This window comes from Hippocampus zosterae, chromosome 4, assembly GCF_025434085.1.
Source record: "Hippocampus zosterae strain Florida chromosome 4, ASM2543408v3, whole genome shotgun sequence".
Taxonomy (NCBI): Eukaryota; Metazoa; Chordata; class Actinopteri; order Syngnathiformes; family Syngnathidae; genus Hippocampus; species Hippocampus zosterae.
Window position 1 is genome coordinate 10,875,092 of NC_067454.1, and position 25,567 is coordinate 10,900,658.

At 42.5% G+C, this 25,567-nt stretch overlaps 1 protein-coding gene and 2 long non-coding RNA genes across 6 annotated transcripts in view; all 3 read right to left on the reverse strand.

Annotated features, from left to right (window-relative positions):
- Window positions 1–25,567, reverse strand: part of LOC127599143 (MAM domain-containing glycosylphosphatidylinositol anchor protein 1) — a 178,670-nt gene that overhangs the window by 20,223 nt on the left and 132,880 nt on the right. For all 4 annotated transcript variants that reach the window (XM_052062842.1, XM_052062841.1, XM_052062843.1 and 1 more), the window contains 3 exons: window positions 24,406–24,429; window positions 20,374–20,526; window positions 20,133–20,294 (listed from right to left, as the gene is read on the reverse strand). In XM_052062842.1, coding sequence (XP_051918802.1) covers window positions 20,133–20,294; window positions 20,374–20,526; window positions 24,406–24,429 — 339 coding nt within the window. The remainder of the gene's footprint in view (window positions 1–20,132; window positions 20,295–20,373; window positions 20,527–24,405; window positions 24,430–25,567) is intronic.
- On the reverse strand, window positions 3,012–5,509 carry LOC127599207 (uncharacterized). The gene is made up of 3 exons (XR_007962016.1): window positions 5,446–5,509; window positions 5,299–5,376; window positions 3,012–3,539 (listed from the first exon to the last, which is right to left on the reverse strand). It is a non-coding gene; the product is annotated as an uncharacterized LOC127599207 (long non-coding RNA).
- LOC127599208 (uncharacterized) lies at window positions 6,427–8,819 on the reverse strand. The gene is made up of 5 exons (XR_007962017.1): window positions 8,460–8,819; window positions 8,202–8,291; window positions 7,146–7,238; window positions 6,601–6,702; window positions 6,427–6,495 (listed from the first exon to the last, which is right to left on the reverse strand). It is a non-coding gene; the product is annotated as an uncharacterized LOC127599208 (long non-coding RNA).

A 25,567-nucleotide genomic window follows, 5' to 3' on the forward strand; every position in this document is an offset into this window, starting at 1 on the left:
ACTTTGAGGTACAACAAGCGCGTAAAGTTTATCGGCATCTTAACCACATACGAATCAACATATGGCCAAAATGTTTGTCCCATAAATCACAATGGAATTATTTTAATTAAAAATCCTAACCAGACCATCGCACAAGTGACGGCTCATTTGAATAACCATTCATTTGCCTTCCATCACTGTTGCTCTCAAAACAATCCAAACAGTTCCAAGTCTTCTTTGCCAGTGGCGCTGTGCAAAAACAAGGCCAAACTCTACTTCAACCGTTTTATGGGCTGCTGCCAGCGAAGAGTTGCACGAAGTTAACCCAAACTCTTCACGGCACCAGATATGGACTTGCATGTCGCATATTGCAATAGCCCAAGGACAAAAAACGGCAATATACAGTCCAAGTGTGTTTTTCAATAGGCACGTATTTTCTCATCTAACTGGTCGAGTGCATGTGCATCACTTACGGTGCTTTTTTTTGTGCCGTCTGACTGCATGCGTACATTAATGTGCTGATGGCCTTTTCAGCCGTCTTTATGCTCCTCTTTTTTTTCAACATCACTCTCACAAAGCCTTTCAAGCTCTTTAGAAAGCTTTACAACATTTTTTTTCCTGAAACGCTGCTTCACTCATTCTCCATGCCGTCCCCCTTTCATTTCATTCCCCCCCACTCCTTTTGTCGCGGTACACCTTACCCACTTCTTTATTTTGTCGTGGGGAGCACCGCAGCCACTACGCGGCTATGGCGTAAGCAAGGGCAGAGAAAGGCAATTAAAGTGAGGACAGATTGGAAGCGAATGGGAGAACGACAGCGTCGATGAAAAGGGATCTTGTCGACGAGCTTGGCGTCAACTACAGATTGTTGTAATCGGAAGCAAGTGTGAGGTGACAGATGTTGGCTTGCTGTGAAACAGCATCGTAACAAGACCACCAGTGATGAGAACTTTGATTTTATAGACGCCTCAAGAGAAAATGACCGTGTTTGTCGTGGAATATATGAGCTTTGTAAACATTTAGGTCCTCAATCTTAAAGTCTTTCTAAATACAAAAGCAATCAAAGTGCCAAGGCTTCAATATTTGTCATCTGAGAAATCACCAGCCAAGAGTCAAAATGTCTTCATTTATTCCAAAATGGCTCACAACGTGCCTGATAATACCGTGCCACTCCATGCCGAAAGACACCGACAAAAAGCTTTTTTTTTTGTTTTAATCTCCTGGATTTGATGGAACACTAATTGACTTGGCCCTAATGCCAGCAGACTGTAACTGGATCGGCACCAAACTTGAATGGGTTCCTCCTTGGCCCTTGGGCCAACTTCCCGCCCCCTCCAAAAAAAAATTCAGTCAGGCTCAGTTTTGTCGTTTTTGCATAAACAAATCAACTCATATATTCTCTTTGACTTATTGCTTCCTGTGCTTGGTGAAAGTAAGATCCCACAAAAAGCCCAAAATGACAATAATTATATAATAATGATGAAAATTCAAACTTGGCCCGATATTTTACAGACATTGTACCTGGAAATGTGGGATTTTTCTAATTGTTTTTAACTTTTTTACATCATTTTTTTCCCGTCCCCAAACAGAAAAGTATTTTTAAAATCCTAAATATTTATCATGTTTAACATTTACGTCTGTTGGCTTTACCGTTTTCCAACACCAATTGATTCGAAAGAAAACACTCTGAATAACACGTATATTTTAAAAGCAGGCGGCAACGTGTTTTTTTTTTTGAAACAATTGGCAAAACCAGTTCTATGCAACCCCTCTACTGCAGATATTACACATAAATGCATATGAACATGTTCAGTGAGGATATCTTAGTTTGTCCCCACTGTTAAACACCATTATTTTGACATCCCATGTGTGTGTGTGCGTGTGTGTGTGGAGATCTGCAGGCTCAGAGAGTTAGTTGCATGCCTTCTCGCTGTGTGACAGAGCATATGATGATGAACATCTTACCCAAGTGACTGACTGTCGTGCCATTGCCATATATCACACACACACTGCCCATTTCAAAAACAAACACAAACACACACAGACACACAAAATTGGTAAAAGGTAGAAATGTATAAAGACATCACCCACCTTCGCTATTGTCTACACATCAAGCTCAACAAGTGTGAGCCAAGTACAAAGCTGCGATTTCGACAAGGGCATGCAGAACTAAGAACATTTCACCGAAGCACAACTTGTGAACCCTCCCGTATTTCAGATGTAAATCCGTCGCGGAGCGGTATTGGCCGCAGCCACCATCGGGCACCACGTAGCTCCGCTTATGGCCTGTTTATAGTTTGATGGACATGTTTAGAACCATCAAGCGATACCCCTGTGTGTACATACCAAGGCAGCTCAAATAGTAACCCAATGATATCGACAATTAAAATGCTTGGCAAAAGCAGCGCAATGTCAAGTGGCATAACATGAACAAATGTTTCATTCGCTTTGAATTTCAGTGTGATCGTACTTGAAAGTGAAAACTGACTGCGGTCATAACAGCAGAACATCTTCAGACTTTTTTAGAGCTTGTTTTTTTTGAATGGCACACACACACACACACACACGCACGCACGCACACACACGCGCACACACACACACACACACACGCACGCACACACACGCGCACACACATTCCTGCACTTGCTGCACAGTGAGGACCGAGTAAAAAGGCCTACAAAGCGAGGACCACCCTTTCTGCTTGAAAAAGAAATGAAAAAGACACATTTCTAGACACAGGAGGGCGCCCTTAGGCAATACATTCCTTTAGATTAAATAAAACACCAAAGGTTAAGAAAAAGTTTTTAACTAGATAAGTGAGGACCGGGCACTGGCCATGCGTTCTTAATGATTTTGAAGTAGATTAGGTGCCGTTCACCTTACTAAACATTTAATGATGTAAATTTATAATCAGATATATTATTTTTAAACAGTTTATCACCATTAACAGGGTACTGTCATTTATTTAGTTTTATTTAGTTCTGATATTTGTGTGTTCAATACGCCACATGTTTGCACTGCGGCTGAGAGAGGAAAGTATTTTAATCTGTGCTGTACATTACACAGAGAGCATATTTGACAATAAAAGCTGACTTGACTTTATGATTTATTTTTGACAAACAAAAGTACTCTTATTCAAAACTTACAAGAACACCTGAAAAACTTCAACCTTCAAAACGCACACTAAAAAAACTTGCTGCGCCACAACCTGACACATGAACCCACATATACCCTACCAAATAACTGTGCTTTCAAACTCTATTCCTTTTCTCCCCTCTCTCTCATCCCATTCCCTCTCTCCCTTCATCTATCTCCCCCCTATGTCTCTCCCTCTATCTTTCATCTTCAAGCTTTTTTCCCAATTACATATCTTTTAATAATTTCATTGTGGAATATCTCTCCATGTGCGGTCTTCAAGGTCTGGCGATGCTTGACTACGACACTTAACGCAGTCATCTTTCCTTGGAACTTTCTTTAATGCTACAAATTTTGAAAGGTGTCGATCAATTGCTGCTCTTTCCTTTGGAGTCCGGGTCTCTTCCTTTTTTTAGTTTCCAATTCTGGAGGGAAAAAAAGAGGGTTATTAGTGGTTTAGTTGAATATAAACAGACATTCTTGAAGTTGTATTAAAATCTGAACGCTGCCTTGACTGATAACAGGACCAGAATAAAAACTATCAAAAATGCATTGATTCAAAACATGTTTTAGGCATCTAGTTTAAAGCAACTTTGTTGACTTAAAAACACCTCAGCAGCAATTTCCCTCAAGGCATGATTCATGAGTGTTATGCTCTTTACATTTAATATTTTTCAATATCCTTAAAATTAATGTGGGGTTTTTTGCCTAGTCTCCGCCTTTAATGTCTTGTTTATCTATGTGGGCCCCCCAATTGGGTGGCAACCACTAAAGGGTGTACTCTGACTACAGCCCAATGACGGCTAGGATAGGCTCCAGCATGCCCCAAACTTTTGTTTTCTATTTCTGAAGCCTTCTATTGTGAAGAACATACAGAAAAAACAGTCTTTGCAAGTACAGTGATCCCTCGTTTATCGGGGTTAATGGGGACCGAAACCACCCGCGATAAACGAAAATCCGCTAAGTAGCAAAACCCCCCCACCCTCCATATAGGTATATGAACATGTGTATGAGTATAAATATTTATAAGGCCAAATGTACTGGTATACATGCATGTTTGTAGTAATTAACAGTACTTAATGCTATATACTAATATATTTAAACATGTATAAGTTAGGTTAGGTTAGTGTATAAATAACGAAATACAGTAAACACAGTCCTGTATATGTTGCTCTATGTGACTCGCTGTTGTTTTGATTATTTTCACTGCCTCTTGAGGACCTTTTGCAGCATTTTCACTTTTTTTTAATGAATATGTTTGAAAAAATCCATGACACACCGAGGCCGCGATAAATGGTAATCCAGCGGCACTGTTGACATTCATGTTTCGAAGCTACAATCAAAGCCTGAACCACTGTGCCGATTTCAGAGCAACATATGTGGTGAAATATTATCTAATACGGTATGCATTACCAGTTTTCCTTGTTTGCAGTGAAATGCATTATTTTACAATCCATTCAAATGTCAGATACCAAATATGTAACTTCTGGTTGCTGATGGTGTATTGCAGGAGTGACCAACTCATTTTTGGCACGGGCCACATTGTAGTTATGGTTTCCCTTGGAGGGCCATTATGAATTTTGGGAGACCATATACATATTTAATCACCCCTACATTACATACACCACTCATAACATATTGATGGATAACTACTTTTAAAATCAGAAGTAAAAAATAATGATTGTTCTTGTGGACTTCATATGACATTTTGAGATTTTGGTTCAGACTTTAGCAAGCCTCATGGAATTCGACATGCTTTATTTGCTTTTGCAGGCCACATAAAATGATGTGGCAGGCCAAATCCGGCCCCTGGGCCTTGACTTTGACACCTGTGGTGTAGTGGTATACTCGCAAGACTTGTGTGGGATCAGTTCCTGCTCAGTGATGGTGTGAATGTGAATATTTCTGGCTGCAAACATGATTTCGTTGTCGAGAGGTTCGACTGCATCTCTCATTGGTCAGATTTTTTTTAAAATTGGATTCAATTACAATCAGTGTGTTACTGTAACCAAATTATATCATAACCCTGTAAGAGAAATTGCTATACAATAGAAATTGAAGACAATTTTACAACTGAGTAGACCACTTCAACGACTCGTCTTTCCATCTGCAAGTCACAGTGACTTGTGCTGTTTGAGTTTCTTAAATTGTTATACGGATCTATCCAACAGAAATTCATCTTACCAACTTCACTATGTTCTTTTCGAACTGCTGTCTTCTTCTTCCCAAGAGATCTGTGTCCAGTCTTTTTGTCCTCTTCATCTAAGAAAGTTGGCATGTTAGTATAATGGTAATGAAACTTTGAGTTGTGTTGATGATGCACTGACTCACCGCTGTCTTCAACATCATCGTCGTCATATGTAAGTGTTGCAATCCTCTTTCGTTTGGTGGCGCTCCCTGATGTTGATGGTTGTTCTTGGCCATGTGTGAAAGATGCGTCAGACTGTAAATAATAATAATATACTTTGGGTGAATATGCTTTGATGATACACATTTGTAATTCCTGATATATTGGAATGTACAAAAAACAATCAGGACTTGGAGCGGGGGTGTCAAACATACGGCCGGCGGGTCGTTACCGTCCGACAAGCAGGTTTGATCAGGCCCGCAGGATCATTTAAAAGTGAAAAAAATGCAGAAAAGACATGGAACGAAAAGTTTGAATAACATGCAATTCATGGAGTATCCGCTAGGGGAAACACCGTTTTGATCAGAGTAGAAAGACACATTGTTTTGAGAAGAAGACAACAGCAGTCTAAGTCTGTCACTGAGACGGACGGACCCAAAACAGCAGATGCTATCAAGGACATTTGAATTCATTGTTCTTTACACATTTAATAGCACTCTCTTTAGTTTGTAAGGTATAGGCAGGGATTACATTTATAATTTATATGCACAAGGCTTAAAAATTCCTTTCTTCACAAATCTCCTTTAATCTAAAAGTGCATCACTGTATTTTTCAACACCAATTACTTGTTTAGTGCCCTTGTACAATCAGTTGCGATGCATATATGTGAATGATAAAAGTCAATCGCACATTTGTCTAAGGAAATCTAAGGTGCTTCATGAAATGTTTTGTAAAAAGATATGTTCATTAAATTTCTACATTTCCGAATGTTCTTGTGCTTCTTTATAGCAGAGTACAGTATGATTTTAATGGCTCGGCCCACTTAACATCTACCGAGGCCAATGTGGCCTGAGTTTGACAGAGTGAAATGAGTTTGACACCCCTGACTTAGAGTAAGAAAAAAAATCTTACTAAGCCAGGTCTGTAACATGTCACTTGTGCTAATGTTAGAGACTCACCCAATCCATGTCTTCCCAACATTGTCTTTTTTTTCTTGACAGTTTTCTTAACTGTCTGATGGCACACCCCTCCATCTATAAAATAATGTTTTGATAGAATCAAAGTTCTTTCCACATGCATCTCAGAAATATGCCAATAATACAGCAAAAGAGGATTCAAGTCGGACAAAAAAACATTACCGCCATATTCACTGCCAGAAACATCACTCATGTCGTCATCAGCGTCATCAGCATAATTTCTTTCTTTAATTGACTGCATCTTCGGTGGCCTTTTGTAGGTGCCTTGTAGCAAGATTCATTCATTCATTCATTCATTCATTCATTCATTCATTCATTCATCTTCCGAGCCGCTTGATCCTCACTAGGGTCGCGGGGGGTGCTGGAGCCTATCCCAGCCGTCTTCGGGCAGTAGGCGGGGGACACCCCGAATCGGTTGCCAGCCAATCGCAGGGCACACAGAAACAAACAACCATTCGCACTCACACTCACACCTAGGGACAATTTAGAGTGTTCAATCAGCCTGCCACGCATGTTTTTGGAATGTGGGAGGAAACCGGAGCACCCGGAGAAAACCCACGCAGGCCCGGGGAGAACATGCAAACTCCACACAGGGAGGCCGGAGCTGGACTTGTAGCAAGATGATGTACTCAAATGAAATTCCTTACATCTCAGAAACATAGCAATGGTGCAGTGACAGATGGTCCAAGTCAAACTGAAAGCATTACCTGTGTTTTCAGTGTCCAAGTTGGTACTGTTACCGCCTCCATCATCTTCATCATCAGATCTCGTTGCTACAGCTGAATGTGGCACTTCTCATTCTGTGAAAGATGACATTTACACCATGTAAATATGGATGGAAGACATTCACTCTTGCTCTGAGACTGAAAGGGTTTTCTCATTTATGCAAATGGTCTGGACACAGAGAAAATGAGAGCTGTCAAGGTAAAGGAATTACTAAACATCCATCCATTTTCCAATCCGCTTTATCTTCACAAGAGTCGCAGGGCATGCTGGAGCCTATCCCAGCTGTCTTTGGGAGGTCAGCGGGGGACACCCTGAACAAGTTGCCAGCCAATTGCAGGGCACACAGAGACAACCATCTCAAACTCACACCTGGGGACAATTTAGAGTTTTTAATCAGCCTTCCACGCATGTTTTTGGAATGTGGGAGGAAACCGAAGTACTTGGAGTAAGCCCACGCAGGTATGTGGTGGGAAAAATAAGCAAACGCCACATAGGAAGACTGGGACCGGAATTGAACCCTGCACCTTTGCACTGTGAGGTCGACATGCTAACCAGCTTTAATCAATTGTAGTTTAACGGTATTAGAACGGTATCGATCGCATGTTATCACTAACTCCCTTTTTGATTAAAAGTTCTGTCTTTGATCATTGTTCGTTACTTTTAATCCACAAGACAGATGTGTGTCAGAACAGCACACGTGTGAGGATAGTGAGAGGGAGCTGCCTGTCAAGTTGCTGCAACATCCCCCCAAATAACTCGACATACATATGTGTGTGCTTTTGTCTGCTTATTGATATCATTGAAAAAAAGGTTCTGGTTAAAGGTGCCAGAGGCAGAGGCAACTGGGATCAATTGGTGTCTAACTAAAAATTGTTGTAACTTAGAAGTAGGTATTTGGTCAACACTAGGTCTAATGTTTGAATGTGATTAATTTGAAATGATTCAAGGTTTCTATATTAATTTCAAGCATGAACTCTAGAGCATATATTGGCATCCCTCTTCCTGCTATGACTACTAATGTTATTTTTATTACATACCATCTTGAGCTTCCTGTCGTCTCCCTGGATCTGGTCTTCTCTTTTTGCCACCTTTCAGACCTTTGGTTGAGGTGGCTGCATGTGCTCTTCCTTTTGAAATATTCACAGTCAGAAATCAGAAAACATAATTTTACACTAAAATATGAAGGTAAAAGAAAATATGCAGATAAAGACATGCACACTGTCGTGGAAACAAAGACAGAGGGAGAAAAGAATAAATGGAAGGGGATGACTTTAAAAATATATTAATTTACATACCAGTGATAACAGAGTCCAGGGTTTGCAGACTCTTTCCCTTCAGCGACTCTGTCCCACGTTCCATCGCAAACAGTAGTTTGGCAATCTTGGCCACTTGGAAAGTTTTATCGGTCTGCCGATAAAACTCACAATGGACTCTAATGTCGTGTCCCATAAAACGAGCAACTTGCTCGAGTTCCTGATTATTCAGGTCGAGAAGCTGACATAAGGTAGCAACATGCTTCCTTAATTTTGTTGACCTCAACAGTTCTGGGTTTTTGGCCTTGCTCTCTTGTGCGTATTTTCTGAGGCACGTGTCACATCCACGAAGATTGGTGGTAGTTCCTTTTTTGGCCATCATTTAACTTCTCTGTTCCTTTCGATTTCGTACCTTTTTGTTTTGATTTACATTTTGCCTTGAGGGCCTTAGCTTCATGCAAATCAATGTGGTCCTTTTCTGATCCACTGCTGTTGGACGACCGGGACCTCCTCCCTTCACTGAATGCTGGTTTGTGGTCATCTCCACTTTGGGCGGATGACACAGACTCCTCTGATGATGATGATGGTGTTGACCTTGTGGAGAAGGCTCCGGAATGAGTCTCAGCACCAGGCCTCTCTTTGAGAAGAGGTGTATGTTGCCCTGATGGTTGGGCTTTACGCATTTGAGCCTACACATCAGGGCAGAAGAGGGAAAAACAGGGAAAATTGTTAATTTTGTAGACAACTGAGATGGTGAAAAAGAGTTTTATGCTAGATCTCGGCAATTCTGTACAAAGTTTATCTGTCTTTGCCAATGTTTTCAACACTTGTCTTCCAACTTGCATTCATGAAAATACGACAATGTTTTGTCGTCACACATTTTCACAGGATGGAAAGTAGACCAGATGGAACTAAAACCTCCATTAATAAAACAAAGTATGAGTTAATCAGCATGCATTTTCTAGTCTCATGGAAAAGAGACAAATAATATAATTTATTAAATTAAAAACTGGGCAAAAATCTATGGACATTTTAGTTGACAGGCAGAAAAAAAAGAGTAAAATGAATATGATTATGTAAATGAACTCAAAATACGATAGTAATAAATAAAATGGTACAGAGTAGTATTTGAACCTGTGATGATAAAACTCATGTTGGATACACGCTTCGGATGCTCTGTGAAATTAAGCAACTGGCATTTAAAAACACAGTAAAGCAGCTCGCGTTGGCCTGCAATCCGCCTCATTCATTCGGTATTTAATTTTAAAAAATACATTTTTCTCGAGGAAAAATGGTTTCTGGCTAGACTAAACACGTCTAGTTTAATATAATACAGCGAGCCAGAGCACTGGTTCATTTGTCTACTTATTTCAATTCGGTATGAGTACAGAAACTAACAATTTCTGTCTCATTTTTGCCCGAAATATAAACCACATAAATTCAACGCGACGCGGCCTTGCCGTAACCGCCTGAGCGCAAGCCATGTGCGTTGTTCCTAAATTGCTGTGTTCGTAGTTTGCCATTGTTTCTTCGTGTAGAAAAAAACTACATAAAGCAGCTTTAAATTAAAATCAGTTGACGGCCTAGAGTTTACAGTACGCCGCGAGTAACAAGTCCTTCGGTGCTCAGTACGCAGATTGTTACGACGACACTCGTATTCGCGGGTACCCGTCTCTCGACAAAGAAAGGATGATTACTTACCTGAGCATTCTCATTCTGACGGTGGTGCTCCCGGTTAGGGGCGAGTCTTCTCCGTGTTTTCGCCATGTCGTCAAAAAGCCAAATGGTGTTGGTTGTCCCGGTATAGAAATATAAATGGCTTGAGTGCGCCGAAAAGTATCGCGCGAAGACAACCCTCCTCCAGCCTTTGAAGCCAACCGCTTCTTAATTGATGCGAGGGGGAGAGTGGGGGGATGGGCAGAGCAGCAACTTCGGAGCGAAAACTCTACTTAAACATGATTAACCCTTTCATGGTCTTCTCACTTTAACGTTTCATATAACATAATCAGAAATTCACACAAATTCTTAAACTACATAAAGTATTGTAACAACATTTCAAAACACTTTTTTAGTTATTAATTTATCAATCAAAGAAATTAAAACAAATAAAACACCTACACTGTGTATGCAATGCTCTGCTTCGGTTATTACAGTTTGGGATATTGTCAAAGCTGTTCCATATTTATGTTTGTCCATTTTTCCTACTTCCAAGACTACAACTTCACTTCAACAAGGTGACCGGCTCCCTTCCGCATCCAGCATTTAACAGTGCTGCCATTGAAACCAATATACCACGAAACTGTCAGAAGGGCTCAAGTTGTAGTTTATCAATGTAGTCATCCAATAATACTGAAATAACAACCTATATTTCCAACCTGCCTTTCCAAAAAGATGTAAAATGTTTCTTAATTTAATACAGGGGTCTCACACTCACGGGCTACAAGACGCTAATTTCAGGCCCCTCACCTTGATGTGAAACTTTGCGTCAATGAAGCGAGTCTCCACATGTTCCCCCCCCCCCCCCCCCACAGAAACCAAATATGTGTCACACTCTAATTACTGTCCATTGCATTCTTAGGTACTCACCAACGAGTGGGTACTTAGCCACTGACAAAGACGCAGCTGTCCTGCACAATCTCTAATGTAGACATCTTTTTTTTCAAACCAAAAGTTCATTTTTACAGTGTAGCCATGTGAAAAGCTGTTCTAAAAGGACATGCATGGATGAACAACCATCCATACTGACACTCACACCTAGGGACAATTTAGAGTGTTCCATTATTCTTTCATGCATGTTTTTGGGATGTGGGAGGAAACCAGAGTACCTGGAGAAAACCCACACAGGCCCGGGGAGAACATGCAAACTCCATACAGGGAGGCCGGAGCCAAGATTGAAGGTTATCAGAACCTAGCAAGGGGCCGGTTGCGATTTGCTGTTGTAGGAACTGATTGACTAAAGGGCCGTTCACACGGTACACATTTGCGCCGGCGCTGCACCGATATATTTTGTTGCGATATATTTTGCACCGCAGCAAATTGTGTGGAGCGTTCACACGTAAAAAGCCGCTTCACACGGCAGTTTCTGCAGCGGAGCAAAACGACAGAAAACAAACGAGCTGTCGTGTTGGTTCTTTTTAAAACGTACTGTATATACACAACTCAAGCGACTACTGGACCGGCACGTCCTTCTCCTTCTCGGTTTCCATGCCTTCTGCTCGAGAGTGACCACCCAAGAAAACGTAAATGAACGATGACTTCAATGACACTCAGAAAAGCAAACACTAATGCGCCAAACTGAAAATCAAGAGAGGAAATCACAAAATAAATTCTATGGGGAGCGGGGGGTTGTGAACAAACAACAAAGGAACAAACAACTCCGAGACAGGGGGTTCTGTAATCCATACCCACGAAGCACCCCCCACAGAACTCCCCGAGGGACACGGTCAAACGCCTTCTCCAAGTCCACATGTAGACTGGTTGGGCAAATTCCCACATACCCTCGAGAACCCTGCCAAGGGTGTAGAGCTGGTCCACTGTTCCACGGCCGGGACGAAAACCACACTGCTCCTCCTCAATCTGAGACTCGACTTCCTGACGGACCCTCCTCTCCAGCACCCCTGAATAGACCTTACCAGGGAGGCTGAGGAGTGTGATCCCTCTGTAGTTGGAACACACCCTCCGGTCCCCCTTTTTAAAAAGAGGGACTACACCCCGGTCTGCCAATCCAGAGGCACTCTCCCTGTTGACCACGCGATGTTGCAGAGGCGTGTCAACCAGGACAGCCCCACAACATCCAGAGCCTTGAGGAACTCCGGGCCTTGCCACTGAGGAGCTTTTTAACCACATCGGTGACTTCAACCACAGAGATAGGAGAGCCCACCTCAGAGTCCCCAGGCTCTGCTTCCTCCAAGGAAGGCGTGTTGGTGGAGTTGAGGAGGTCTTCGAAGTATTCTGCCCACTGGTTCACAACGTCCCGAGTTGAAGTCAGCAGCGCCCCATCCCCACTGTACACAGTGTTAGTGGTGCACTGCTTCCCCCTCCTGAGACGTCGGATGGTGGACCAGAATTTCCTTGAAGCCGTTCGGAAGTCGGCTTCCATGGCCTCACCGAACTCTTCCCATACTCTGGTTTTTGCCTCGGCGACCACCAAAGCTGCGTTCCGCTTGGCCAGGCGATACCCGTCAGCTGCCTCTGGGGTCCCACAGGCCATAAAGGCTCGATAGGACTCCTTCTTCAGCTTGACGGCATCCCTTACTGCTGGTGTCCACCAGCGAGTATGAGGGTTGCCGCCATGACAGGCACCAACCACCTTACGGCCACAACTCAGATTGGCCGCCTCAACAATAGAGGCACGGAACATGGTCCACTCGGACTCAATGTCCCCTGTCTCCCCCGGAACATGGGAAAAGCTCTGTCGGAGGTGGGGGTTGAAACTCCTTCTGACAGGGGATTCTGCCAGATGCTCCCAACAGACCCTCACAATACGTTTGGGTCTGCCAGGACGGACTGGCATCTTCCCCCACCATCGGAGCCTACTCACCACCAGGTGGTGATCAGTTGACAGCTCCGCCCCTCTCTTCGCCCGAGTGTCCAGAACATGCGGCCGCAAATCCGATGACACGACCACAAGGTCGATCATGGAACTACGGCCTAGGGTGTCCTGGTGCACATGTGGACACCCTTATGTTTGAACAAGGTGTTCGTTATGGACAGTCCGTGACGAGCACAGAAGTCCAATAACAAAACACCACTCGAGTTCTTATCGGGGGGCCGTTCCTCCCAATCACGCCCCTCCAGGTCTCACTGTCATTGCCCACGTGAGCATTGAAGTCCCCCAGTAGAACAAGGGAGTCCCCAGCAGGAGTACTCTCCAGCACACCCTCCAAGGACTCCAAAAAGGGTGGGTATGCTGAGCTGCTGTTTGGTGCATATGCACGAACAACAGTCAGGACCCGTCCCCCCACCCGCAGGCGAAGGGATGGAACCCTCTCGTCCACCGGTGTGAACCCCAATTTACAGGCACTGAGCCGGGGGGCAATGAGCATGCCCACACCTGCTCTGCGCCTCTCCCCGTGAGCAACTCCAGAGTGAAAGAGAGTCCAACCCCTCTCGAGAGAACTGCTACCAGAACCCAGGCTGTGTGTGGAGGCAAGTCCGACTATATCCAGTCGGAAATTCTCTGCCTCACACACCAGCTCGGGCTCCTTCCCTGCCAGAGAGGTGACATTCCATGTCCCAAGAGCTAGCTTCTGCAGCCGAGGATCGGACCGCCAGGGTCCCCGCCTTTGGCTGACGCCCAGCTCACATTGCACCCGACCCCTTTGGCCCCTCTCATGGGTGGTGAGCCCATGGGAAGGGGGACCCACATTGCCTCTTCGGGCTGTGCCCGGCCGGGCCCCATGGGTGTAGGCCCGGCCACCAGGCGCCTGCCAACGAGCCCCACCTCCAGGCTTGGCTCCAGAGGGGGGCCCCGGTGACCCGCGTCCGGGCAAGGGAAACCTAGATCCATTTATTGTATTCATCATTGGGGTCTTTGAGCCGTGCTTTGTCTGGCCCCTCACCTAGAACCTGTTTGCCATGGGTGACCCTGCCAGGGGCATAAAGCCCCAGACAACTTAGCTTCTAGGATCATTGGGACACACAAACCCCTCCACCACTGTAAGGTGACGACTCACGGAGGGCCCCAGAAAATCCAATTCATTTTTTTCTGCTTTGGACATTGAAACTGGAAAATATGACTTGCATTCAATAAGTAAAGAATTCCAATTCCAAGAAACCAAGAAACGATTAAATTCCATATTAGAGTTTGGAATTATGTTGCTTTAAAAACAATTGTAAATTTTTAAGTCAGTTTAAATATACTGTGTGTGCGGTTGTGTTTGTGAACATATATATAATTTTATTTGCTGTAATTATTTTAGGAGTATGTGACATTGGTGATCCTCGTTACTCAAATACTGTATGTAGATGTTCAAAATTTATCATGCTCTCCTTCACATCAGACCTCAAAGTTCAAAAAGGCTGTGGCAATTTTGATAATTGACTTGGTCATTGGCCATGAAGAGGAGCTGCTGTTACCTTCTCCAAAACGAAGTTTTTGCAGCACCCCTCCCCCCAGACATGAGTTTGTTTACATTTCAATTAGCAGAGCTGAGGCAGAAGCCAGCCACAACGCTTTGCAAGAAAAAAATGAGTTAGGTACTGTATTGCAGAAGTGTCCCCAGCATATCCAATTTATTTCATTCAGCTTTGGACATTGAAACTGGAAAATATGACTTGCATTCAATAAGTAAATAATTGTTTCATCTAAATTCCATATTAGAGTTTGGAATTATGTTGCTTTAAAAACAATTGTAAAATTGTAAGTCAGTTTAAATATACTGTGTGTGCGCGGATTATGTGACATTGGTGAGCCTAGTTACTCAAATACTGTATGTAGATGTTGCTCAAAATTGATCATGCTCGCCTTCACAGCAGACCTCAAAGTTCAAAAAGGCTGTGGCAATTTTGATAATTGACTTAGTCATTGGCCATGAAGAGGAGCGGCTGTTACCTGCTCCAAAACGAAGTTTTTGCAGCACCCCTCCCCCCAGACATGAGTTTGTTTACATTTCAATTAGCAGAGCTGCGCAGAAGCCAGCCACAACACTTTGCAAGAAAAAATGAGTTAGGTACTGTATTGCAGAAGTGTTCCCAGCATATCCAATTTGTTTCATTCTGATTTGGACATTTCAACTGGATCATTATGATTTGCATCCAATAAGTAACAACAGTAAGTATTCTTTAGTAGAAATCATGGTTGCGTTGCTCAATCAGCCTTGATAACAGAATTTCCTTATGTGGGACATGACTATGGTACACGTCCTTTATGAACATGCAAGTATGTTAACAAAATACATGTGTAAGAACACATGCAGTAAAATGCAAAAATATATGCCCCAACAACACAAATAACACAAAAACGTCAGTATACAGTACAGGTATATGAACAAAATACATTATAACAAGAGTAGTCACAAAATGAGGGCTCTTTGCTCCAAAATGAGACCTACAATAGCTGGTGGCTTTTCTTTCCAATCACTCACTATCTCGAACTTGACCTCCCCTCGATCACCACCCAAGACAGCGTTGCTCAGCTGTCCAGAACCTAGGCTGTGTGTGGAGGCAAGTCCGACTATATCCAGTCGGAACTTCTCTGCCTCACACACCAGTTCGGGCTCCTTCCCTGCCAGAGAGGTGACATTCCATGTCCCAAGAGCTAGCTTCTGCAGCCGAGGATCGGACCGCCAGGGTCCCCGCCTTTGGCTGCCGCCCAGCTCGCATTGCACCCGACCGACCCCTTTGACCCCTCCCACGGGTGGTGAGACCATGAGAAGAGCTTTAAGCTAGCATTTTCAAATTCTGATTAGAGTCGGCATACTTGAAACATGCAATATTCCACAGTATTTAAGTTTGAGTCATTCGTGTGGACATGCAGCAAGGTCATGAGCAATATTTCTTCTAATTTTCCATTTGTAATAGCATTCACACAAACGCCTGAGTATTACTTGGACCACGGTGAGCAAAATCAAACAAGCGTTACACCTGTCTAAAACCTGAGATCACAAGTTACATGAAGCAGATATGTTACAAAACAAGCAAAAATGAAACCACTGAATAGAGAGTTGTAACATATATACCAGCCCTCATTCGTTACTTTCATTTTAGCATGGGTCTTTTCAAGAATAATCAAGTCTCAATACAACCTGTAGCAATATGGTCCCACACTGCCTACTCATTAATCATGGAAAGCATGTCATTTAGTTAAACACAAACATTTCTAGTCTCCTGTCCACCGAAAAGTGTGAAAGAGGTTTAAACAAACAAAGAGGCTCATTTAAGGGGCTCGTAAACTATGTCCACATATGGTTTTCGTGAATTAAGCGGTCTCAAGGGGTGTTCACACGGCAAAATTTGGTCCGGTGCTACACCGGGGCTGCCCCAGTAGAGCGTTCACGCGTGCAAATTAGCTCCGGCGTAGCCCCGGAAAACAGCTTACACCGGACCAAATTTGATCCACCACAGGGAGGTGGTTTAAAAATTTGCTCCGGAGCAAAAGCTCGTTTGCGCAGCAGCACCGATGTAAATTTGCACGTGTGAACGCAACTGGGTTAAATTTGCTCCAGAGCAAATGCTTGTGAAGAGTTAACGTACGGCGAGAATGCGTTGCTTTCACGCTCTGTCGGACTGCATGTGTTTGTTTAATAACGACACAAGACTTAGCTGGTAACATCTTTCCTTTTGTAGGAGACTGGACTGTCTCTGAGTTGTTTGTGTAGTTTGTTCCTTTGTTGTGTGTTCACAACCCCCCACCCCCATATAATTTATTTTGTGATTTCCTCTCTGATTTTCTGTTTGGCGCATTACGTGTTTGCTTTTCTGAGTGTCATTGAAGTCATCGTTGATTTACGTGTTTCGGGGGCGGTCACTCTCGAGCAGAAGGCACGGAGACCGAGAAGGAGAAGGACGTGCCTGTCCAGTAGTCCTTGAGTTGTGTATACGTTTAAAAAAAAACAACAACACGACAGCTCATTTGTTTTCTGTCGTTTTGCTCCGCTGCAGAAACTGCCGTGTGAACGCAAGTGGGGCTGCACGACGCTGTGCCGGTGCTGACATGCTCAGCGGCTTTGTTCGTGTGAGCGCTCCACACATTTTGCTGCGGTGCAAAATATATCGCAACAAAATACATCGGTGCAGGGCCGGAGCAAATGTGCTCCGTGTGAACACCCCTTCAATGTTGCCTGCAGCTGCGCATTGTGCGCGCCAGCATCACCGTGTGCGGCTGGGAGCACGAGAGCTACGCGAAATTGCTCACGAGCACAATTTAGAGGGAACATTTGTCATGCGGACATGCGGACTGATTCACAGACTCTTCTAAGGAAAACCATGCCTGCAAGCTGAATTCTCGCAGTATTTGTGAATTCACACCAACTCCAGAATCCATCCAATAAAATAAAAATATGTGCCATCCTATTGTCAATCCCCATGATAAGTTATTTTTGAAGATATTTGATTAATTCGGCTTGATGCACTCAGCAGGAGTTGGCCACCATGTGCAAACACGATGCCGTCTCTCAACGGATTTCAATTCTCGCACACATTTTATTCATAAACTCCTGTATGTAAGTGTTCTGCCTACAGTAAAAGTTTCGGGCCATTTCATTAATAGAAATCGTGTTTAGAATATTCATTTAGTTATCGCGGTGCATTGTGGGTAGCAGACGCCGTGTTTCATCAGACTAATCGTTCCAGAAAGCCCGATTGTGGTCGTTGCAACTGGTCCTCCTGAGTTATATTCCTTTCGTTTCACCTTCGAAAGCAATGGCTGTAAGTCTGCTTGTGCTTAGAATTATTTAGAAATGTGTTTCGGAGATCGTTTTTCTTCAATTGTTGTCATTGAAACTCGCTAGCTCAGAGTACTGCTAACGACATAGCGATGATGCTAAATGAATGCTAACAACATAGCGACGATGCTAGGTCGGTGCTAGCGAGCTAATTAGCATGCGAAAGAATCGCGAAAACGCCTTGTTTATCGTTGTTTGTCACACTTCGAGCTGCATTTATGTCTTTGTTTAGTACCAGATGATTTGTGTTGTATTTATGTACACGAGGTTAGTGTTTAAATCTGTTCATTTCAGTTTCACTCTACATTTCATTGAGCTGATGTCACAGTTGTTCACTGTATGTGTACACATTGAAGAGATACAAATGTCAGATCGTTTTTAAAGTGCTATGTTCTTTGTCCAATTGTAATGGTCAGGCAGTTTAAAATTATGCTAAATGCAACGTTTATTTGTGCCTCAACAAAAACAACTGATGAAAAGTGGCTTTAACGAGCCTCGAACCTCTCTTTTGTGATGTAATACATTTTTCTACTTGTTTAAGTACAGTACTTTTGGATCTAGACAATGTAAACTGTAATGTAGACAAGAAAAAAATGCAATGTCCCTTCATTGCATTCTATTGAATACAATTAAAGTAGGACTGAGGCTTTACTTAATTTGGTTACTGTTATTATTAATTGCATTTCCAATTTTAATCGGATACATTTAACCAAATCACATGGAAATAATAGGAGTCCAACACAAACTCAGAACAAACACATTAATAAAATACATTCCTCACAAAAAAATTGAATTCACATAACTTGTAACGGTCTTTGAAAAACAAACAAATAACTATTTCTCAGGGTGGCTCTTCAAAGAGCAGGAAGGGGATTTGTCATTTATAATTTTGGTCCAGTACCAAATTTCGACACTAGTTGAAGTAGAGAGCAAAAAGTGTGAAATTGTTGCAGTACCAAATTTTGACACGAGCTGCAGTAGAGAGCAAAAAGTGTGAGGTTGGTGCAGTACTGAATTTCGACAGAAGCTGCAGTAGAGAGCAAAAAGGGTGTGAATTCCCGGCGAAAAATTCTCAACATGGACCCATTCTGGGGACCTTTGGGGAAAAGCACAGGGTACCCGTTTTGGACACTTTAGAGTTGATTTAGAGGATGTCAAAGTGAGGACCGGCCAAAATGTCCTCACTTCGTCAAAATGTCCTCACTCCGTTGGTTAAAAACTCACACCGGTCCTCACAATGTAGTGAGTACAAGAACATACACACACACACACACACACACACACACACACACACACACACACACACTTGGCAGAAATTCCTGTATTTCTTTAGGTGTTGCTGTCATTCTCTTGCCAGCCTCCCTAACCAGTTTTCATTTCATCTTATCTTCATTTTCTTTGGTCATGTACCTTTTTTCTCCACTTGATGACTGTCTTCACTGTGTTGCATGGTATATTTAATGATTTAGAACTTGTGCAACCATATTATTTTATTATTTACTTTCTCTCAAGAGTTGGACATGTTCAAATTACGTGGTCAAATTAGTCATGGGGAAAATTTGTAAATGAACTTGAAATGATCGTTTTGCATGATAGGAGCTCATTTGACATGAATGAGACATATTGTGGCATTTTAGAACTTGTAACATTTGTAGCATTTTAGAACTTGTAACAGTGGATTGAGGGGTTGTCATTTCTGTACGGTAAAATGAAGTACGGTACTAACATTTTTCTCAGAAATATTTCTCCGAGAGCACCGAAATAGTTTTTGTGGAGAATAAAACACTTAAAATGAAATTCTGCCATTAAACACCATATGGTGCTGGATGCTTGTTGTGGGTCTAGTTTAAATCTAAATACTATATATATATATATATATATAACCACATACGGGCGGCCCGGTAGTCCAGTGGTTAGCACGTCGGCTTCACAGTGCAGAGGTACCGGGTTCGATTCCAGCTCCGGCCTCCCTGTGTGGAGTTTGCATGTTCTCCCCGGGCCTGCGTGGGTTTTCTCCGGGTGCTCCGGTTTCCTCCCACATTCCAAAAATATGCATGGCAGGCTAATTGAACACTCTAAATTGTCCCTAGGTGTGAGTGTGAGCGTGGATGGTTGTTCGTCTATGTGTGCCCTGCGATTGGCTGGCAACCGATTCAGGGTGTCCCCCGCCTACTGCCCGGAGACGGCTGGGATGGGCTCCAGCACCCCCCGCGACCCTAGTGAGGATCAAGCGGTACGGAAGATGAATGAATGATAACCACATACACTGCATGTTCCATGTCATTTCTCTGGGGGGCCTTTCAAGGCCTATGTTATTCTCTCATTCACTCACCAATGTGCTTGCCCTTCATGTGGTAATAGAAGGAGACGCAGTAAGGGACTCTGCCGGAGCCCTTGGGGCCCCTGACCGTGGTCACGTTAAAAAGAGGAGAGAGCAGACGAGCCTTGTCCCCTTGAACTCGTGGCCGCGACGCTTCGATGTACATGTAGTAGCCTGAGAACAAGAAAACAGCATTCAGAGACCCAGCACGACTGTGTCGAACCTTGAATGAAAATAATTCCCCGTGCCTCACCTTCCTTGGTTCCGCTGCGATCCGTCTCCGGGCCTGTATTGGCAGACCGCTTGGGATTCTGGGTCAGGTGATTTTGTCGCGTCCAGTCAAAGACGTCGCTTCGATCTTGTGAAAAACCGCAGATCCGCTCATCCTCAAACCCACACACGTGATCTGGTGTTAATGTGGGGAAAAAACAGAGCAGAAAGTCTTTTTTTAATTTGCACCCATTGCATTTGAACGGGATATCAGAAAAATAAAAATACAATGAGGAAATTGTAACATCGGAAATCTGAAGTGGTTTAATATGTAGTTTTGACAACATTTTGGAGGTGGAATAGGCCTTTAAAGCCACAAAGAAAAGCACACTGTCATCATGCATATCAGGTCAAATATTCTGACCTCATTTCAAAGGCTATTAAAGGGTTTTTTATCACGTAACCGTTCAGTGTTGTTTTTTACTACACACACATACACACAAAAAAATTAATAATAGATAATAAGACTAAGAATACATTTGATTTATAAGCGCCTTTCAAAACACTCAAGGATAAGATAAGACAAGAAAACCTTGATCAAGTCATGTCAAGTACAACTTTGTCAAATTTATTGTCTCATAATGGAGAAATTCGCAATCTATAGCAGCAAAGTTTTGAGGGAAGAAGTAGAAAAATCTGGAAAAAACTTGAAGTATTTGCATGTACAAAAATAACCACACAGTACAGAATGCAATATAAAATATGAACTATAATATATAAGCATATATGCAACTGCATATATGACACTTTAAAATCGAAAACAAAGCAATAAAACCACAGATAAAATTATAAATAAGAAAAGAAGAGATGTCATTTAATTAAAGAAGGAATGCAATTTGGGATAGGTGGCTTTTGAGACGTGATTCGAATGTGGGAAGAGGATCAATATTACGGATGTTGGGTGGAAGTGAATTCCAGACTTTGGTATTTTGCACTTTGACAACTGCCCAGCCTGTATAAGGCTGACATATTGGACGGGGTTTATGACGACAACTTGGTCCAATCTCAAACTGACCCAACTTGAGGCCAAGTTTAATGAAAAAGCCTCCTGCGTGCCCAAGTGCTTTGTATCTTGGGATGTATATGGGTTAAAAATCAATACTTGCTAGCAGTCTGCCGGCAAAATGAGTCGGTGCCTGACCTGGATTACCATCAAAGTATGTTGCCTCCTTTTTTTATTTTTAGTTGTTGCTGGTTCTAATTCGCAACACCCACCCAGCACTTGTACACGTGTGTGCCGACACATCCTCACAAAGAGCACGGTGTGACTTAGTGCTTTTCTTTGTGATGAGCGGAGAAGTTGGACTGGAGCCGAGTGCAGTTCATCAACTGATCCTGACGGGGAATGCTTCTCAAATGCCACTACATAGATCACTGCAAGAATGGTGTCGGGTCGCTTGCAAGGGCTTTACATTATAGAACGGAGAAGGCTAACATTTTCGCAAGTGAAAGCCTTTGCAGCACAATACACCCCGGAGTGGATAAGCGGTTCAAAAAATGGATAGATTTAACTTACCTGGCTTTACGTGAAAAAAAAAAAAGGTATCATTTTTTGATGCTCTACTTGCTTTTTCCTTGTTTTATATATATACAGTATCTATACTGTATATACAGTATATATAATTTTTGCTGAATTTAATTTAGTAAATGGAAAAGACATTTTCTAGTCAGATTGACTCACTTATTTACCGTTATTGTGTTGACATCAGAATCAGAATCATCTTTATTGGCCAAGAATGTAGATCACACAAGGAACCCAAATTATTTTGTATTTAAAAAAAAAGGAAATGTCCTTCCAATACTTTTGGAGGGGACTGTATGTTCTGTCTCTGTCATGTCAGTTTTGGAATTATTTGGCCGATTAACTGTACTTTATAGTTGCTGTCACATTGTGTCAGCCAATCTCACTTAAAATGAACACTAATTGACAATTTAGAGTTTTAAATGAAGCCAACACGTACACGTAAACGTGGGATGAGTGGTTGTTCGGCTCTGATCAAATTCCACATAATCATCTCTATGTTTATTCAATAAAACTATTCATCAGGCCCTTCTTGATTGCACCCGATTTACATATTCTCAATCTGCTACTCTCCGTACGTGTGTGACGTATGTGTTAGTATTTGTTTCAAGGGGCTAATCTATTACCATTCACACCTAGCTCCACGACGCCCACTCGTTTTCAATTTGCACCGTTGTTCTCACAGTCTGTTCCAATCTGCAGTTGTTGTTCTTTTTAATTACATCATCTTGGCAGAGCTGAGTGACACCCGTGCCAGACAAAGTCTGCGTGTCGCTTACTGAAGAAGACAAGCGAGCGCTCAGCCGGATAATAAAGGCGGACGTCCAAAAATAAAAGCAAAAAAATAAACTGAGAAATACATTTAAACGAGCGGGATGGCCAGAGATGCATTTGAGAAGTTGAAAGTATATTTGTGTTACGGGAAAGACAGCACAAAACTGAAATACGATGGAGGATTAATGTAATTTTTCGCTGTGTTCGGGAAAACTGGCAAAGAGGACAGCATGTACAAGCTTATAAGGTTGGACCTCAGGAGAAATGTGTGGAACGTCAACAAAAATATGTGGCTGACAACTGCAATAAGATAGCGTTTGTGAGCTGACATTCTGGCTCTCAACAGTGTGGGAAAACAAACCGTATCCATTTTAGAAGCATTGACACATTTTGACGATTAGTCGCCGGGTGTGTCATTGACTGAAGACAAATAAACCTCTCCTTCAAATGAACACTTCTTTTTTCTCTTTTGTTAATTGCATCATATTCATTGGCCATATACCAATACTTGGACCAAAGTAATCATAAATTGGTACGACTTATTGTTTGAATGACTTTCTCAGATTTTCCAAAAGAGGCAATGCAAGTCAAAGCAGCATAAATTCATCAATCTGTTGGGTACAAGTCGAATTTTTGAAACAAGCCTCACGATGATAAGAGTATTCATCCATTATCTGAACCGTTTTATCCTCACAAGTGGGTGTGTTGGAGCCTATCCCAGGTTTTTCGGGCAGTAGGTACACCCTGAACTGGTTGCCAGCCAATTGCAGGTCACACAAAGACCAACATTTGTACTCACCATCAGACTTACGGACAATTCACAGTGGTCCATTCGCCTGTCATGCATGTTTTGGGATGTGGGAGGAAACTCGAGTCCCCGGAGAAATGTATAATTTGTAAAGATGTAAAAATAATCCTTCATTGAACCAAAAGCTATTTCAATCGAAAATCCTTTCAGGGACAGCGGTCACTACAGTGGACATCTAATCATGTTATCAGGTTACGGGTTATCTTTATTGGTGCATGAAAGGGCTAACAATGAACCCTTTATTTGCACCCATTGCATTTGAACGGGATACCAGAACAGTCAATGAAAGCTACTGTTTGGCCAAGAAGCACCTCAAATATAATTTACATAATCATTTGCTAAAATTGGTCACTGATGCTGTAAGGATCTTGGTTCACCATCCATAGGTGTCTGCCTTGAGTTAAAGTTCTTCTCCACCAACCTCATCCAGTCATGCTCGACAGTAATGTACTTTGCCTTGCGCATCCAAAAAGGTCTTACCCAAACCGTGCCCACAAAATTGGAAAGTTGTTCAGCAACTCGGCAAAGCTTGTCCAAATCATAACTGATTTATTAATTAAAAGAAGTCTTTTTTTTCTATTTCGGCTACAATGTAAAGCCACCAATAAATTCCTCCCATTTAGAATCCCTCAAATACACATGCAATTACTATCTCCTTCTCATAACACGGTTCAGACACCCTATTTCCCTAAAGCAACGCGATTGGATCATCCCAGGTCTTTCCAAACCAATGTTGACAGTTCTTGGGGCAATAATAGCTAAACTGGCTTCTTTTCGGAGGGAAAAGGGAGGGGGGGGAGCAAAATGCGCTGCAAATTTCAACACTCTGTCATCAACCGTTTGACAGCAACGAGTTGAGAAGATGAGAAGAGGATGAGTGTAGAAGATGGAAGCTAAGCGAGAAAACTCACCTGAGGGTCTTGGGTAGGTGTACGCTGTAAGAAAACGGAGCACCGGTTAACAAGTAGATACTGTAAGTCCAAGAGTCAAGAAAGTAGAACTTCTAAAAGCAAAGGATTGTATACTGTGTGGAGGAATTTCGCTGCAAAATATGTCGGCCAAAATCGAATGAGGACGAAAATTTCTCCAAGCCTGAGAAAAACTCCTATCAGTGAGAATCAAAGGCTTTCTCCTTAGCTCTGGGTGGATTTTTTGGGGGGTTGCTACATTTATAAAAAAGATACCTACAAGTCACGTTTAAATCAAGATAGATAGATCGATAGATATGGCCAAAAAATAGGATGGAAGGTTGTGTTGTGGGTCATTGTCTTCTGGAGGGATCTGAGTCATTTTGAGAACATAAGAGATGAAATTGTGCTAAAAGTGTCAATACTAATAACTACAAACAGGTGTTAATAAAATGTTTTAGCCCTGTGAAATATAGCCTCTAGAGCAGGGGTGGGTAATTATTTTCTGGGGGGGCCAAATGAGAAGCAGAAAATATTGTGGAGGGCCGGGCCAAAAGTTAGAAATAGAAAATAAAGAAGATACAATGTCTTTGTATGCCAGTAATAATGTAACATTCTCCTCCACCATCACACTCAGTACCGGTTCTCCTCAAGGATGTGTACTGAGCCCCCTGTTGTTCACGCTCTACACATTTGACTGCTCTCCGACTCTTATTTGCGGTCCAGTTTGCGGAAAGTTTTTAACATGATAACAATCAAACCATTCTAGGAAATATTCATTTACTCGAGCCACAAGCAATTCACTCTGAGCATGGAAATTGCCAGAATCGGACTGAGTAAGAATCACTTCCTTGTTTTTCAAAGTCTCGTAGATTTGAGTCTTTCCGACTCCGGGCATCTCCTGAATGTTTCGTACTTTGTTACCCGCTTCGTTTAATCAGATACATATCAGTTCCCTTCCATGGTCATTACTCTCTCCCTCTTTCTTCGTCTTCCCCTCCCTCCCTGTGGTCTGCAACTTGAAGTATGGTACCTGGTGTTGAAATACCTGTCATTACAAGTCCAAACGAAATGAATGCAATCAAACCTTAATTGTGCACCAATCTTCGGCGGGCCTGATTAAAAAGACCAACGGGCCGGATAGTTTGCCCACCCCTGCTCTAGA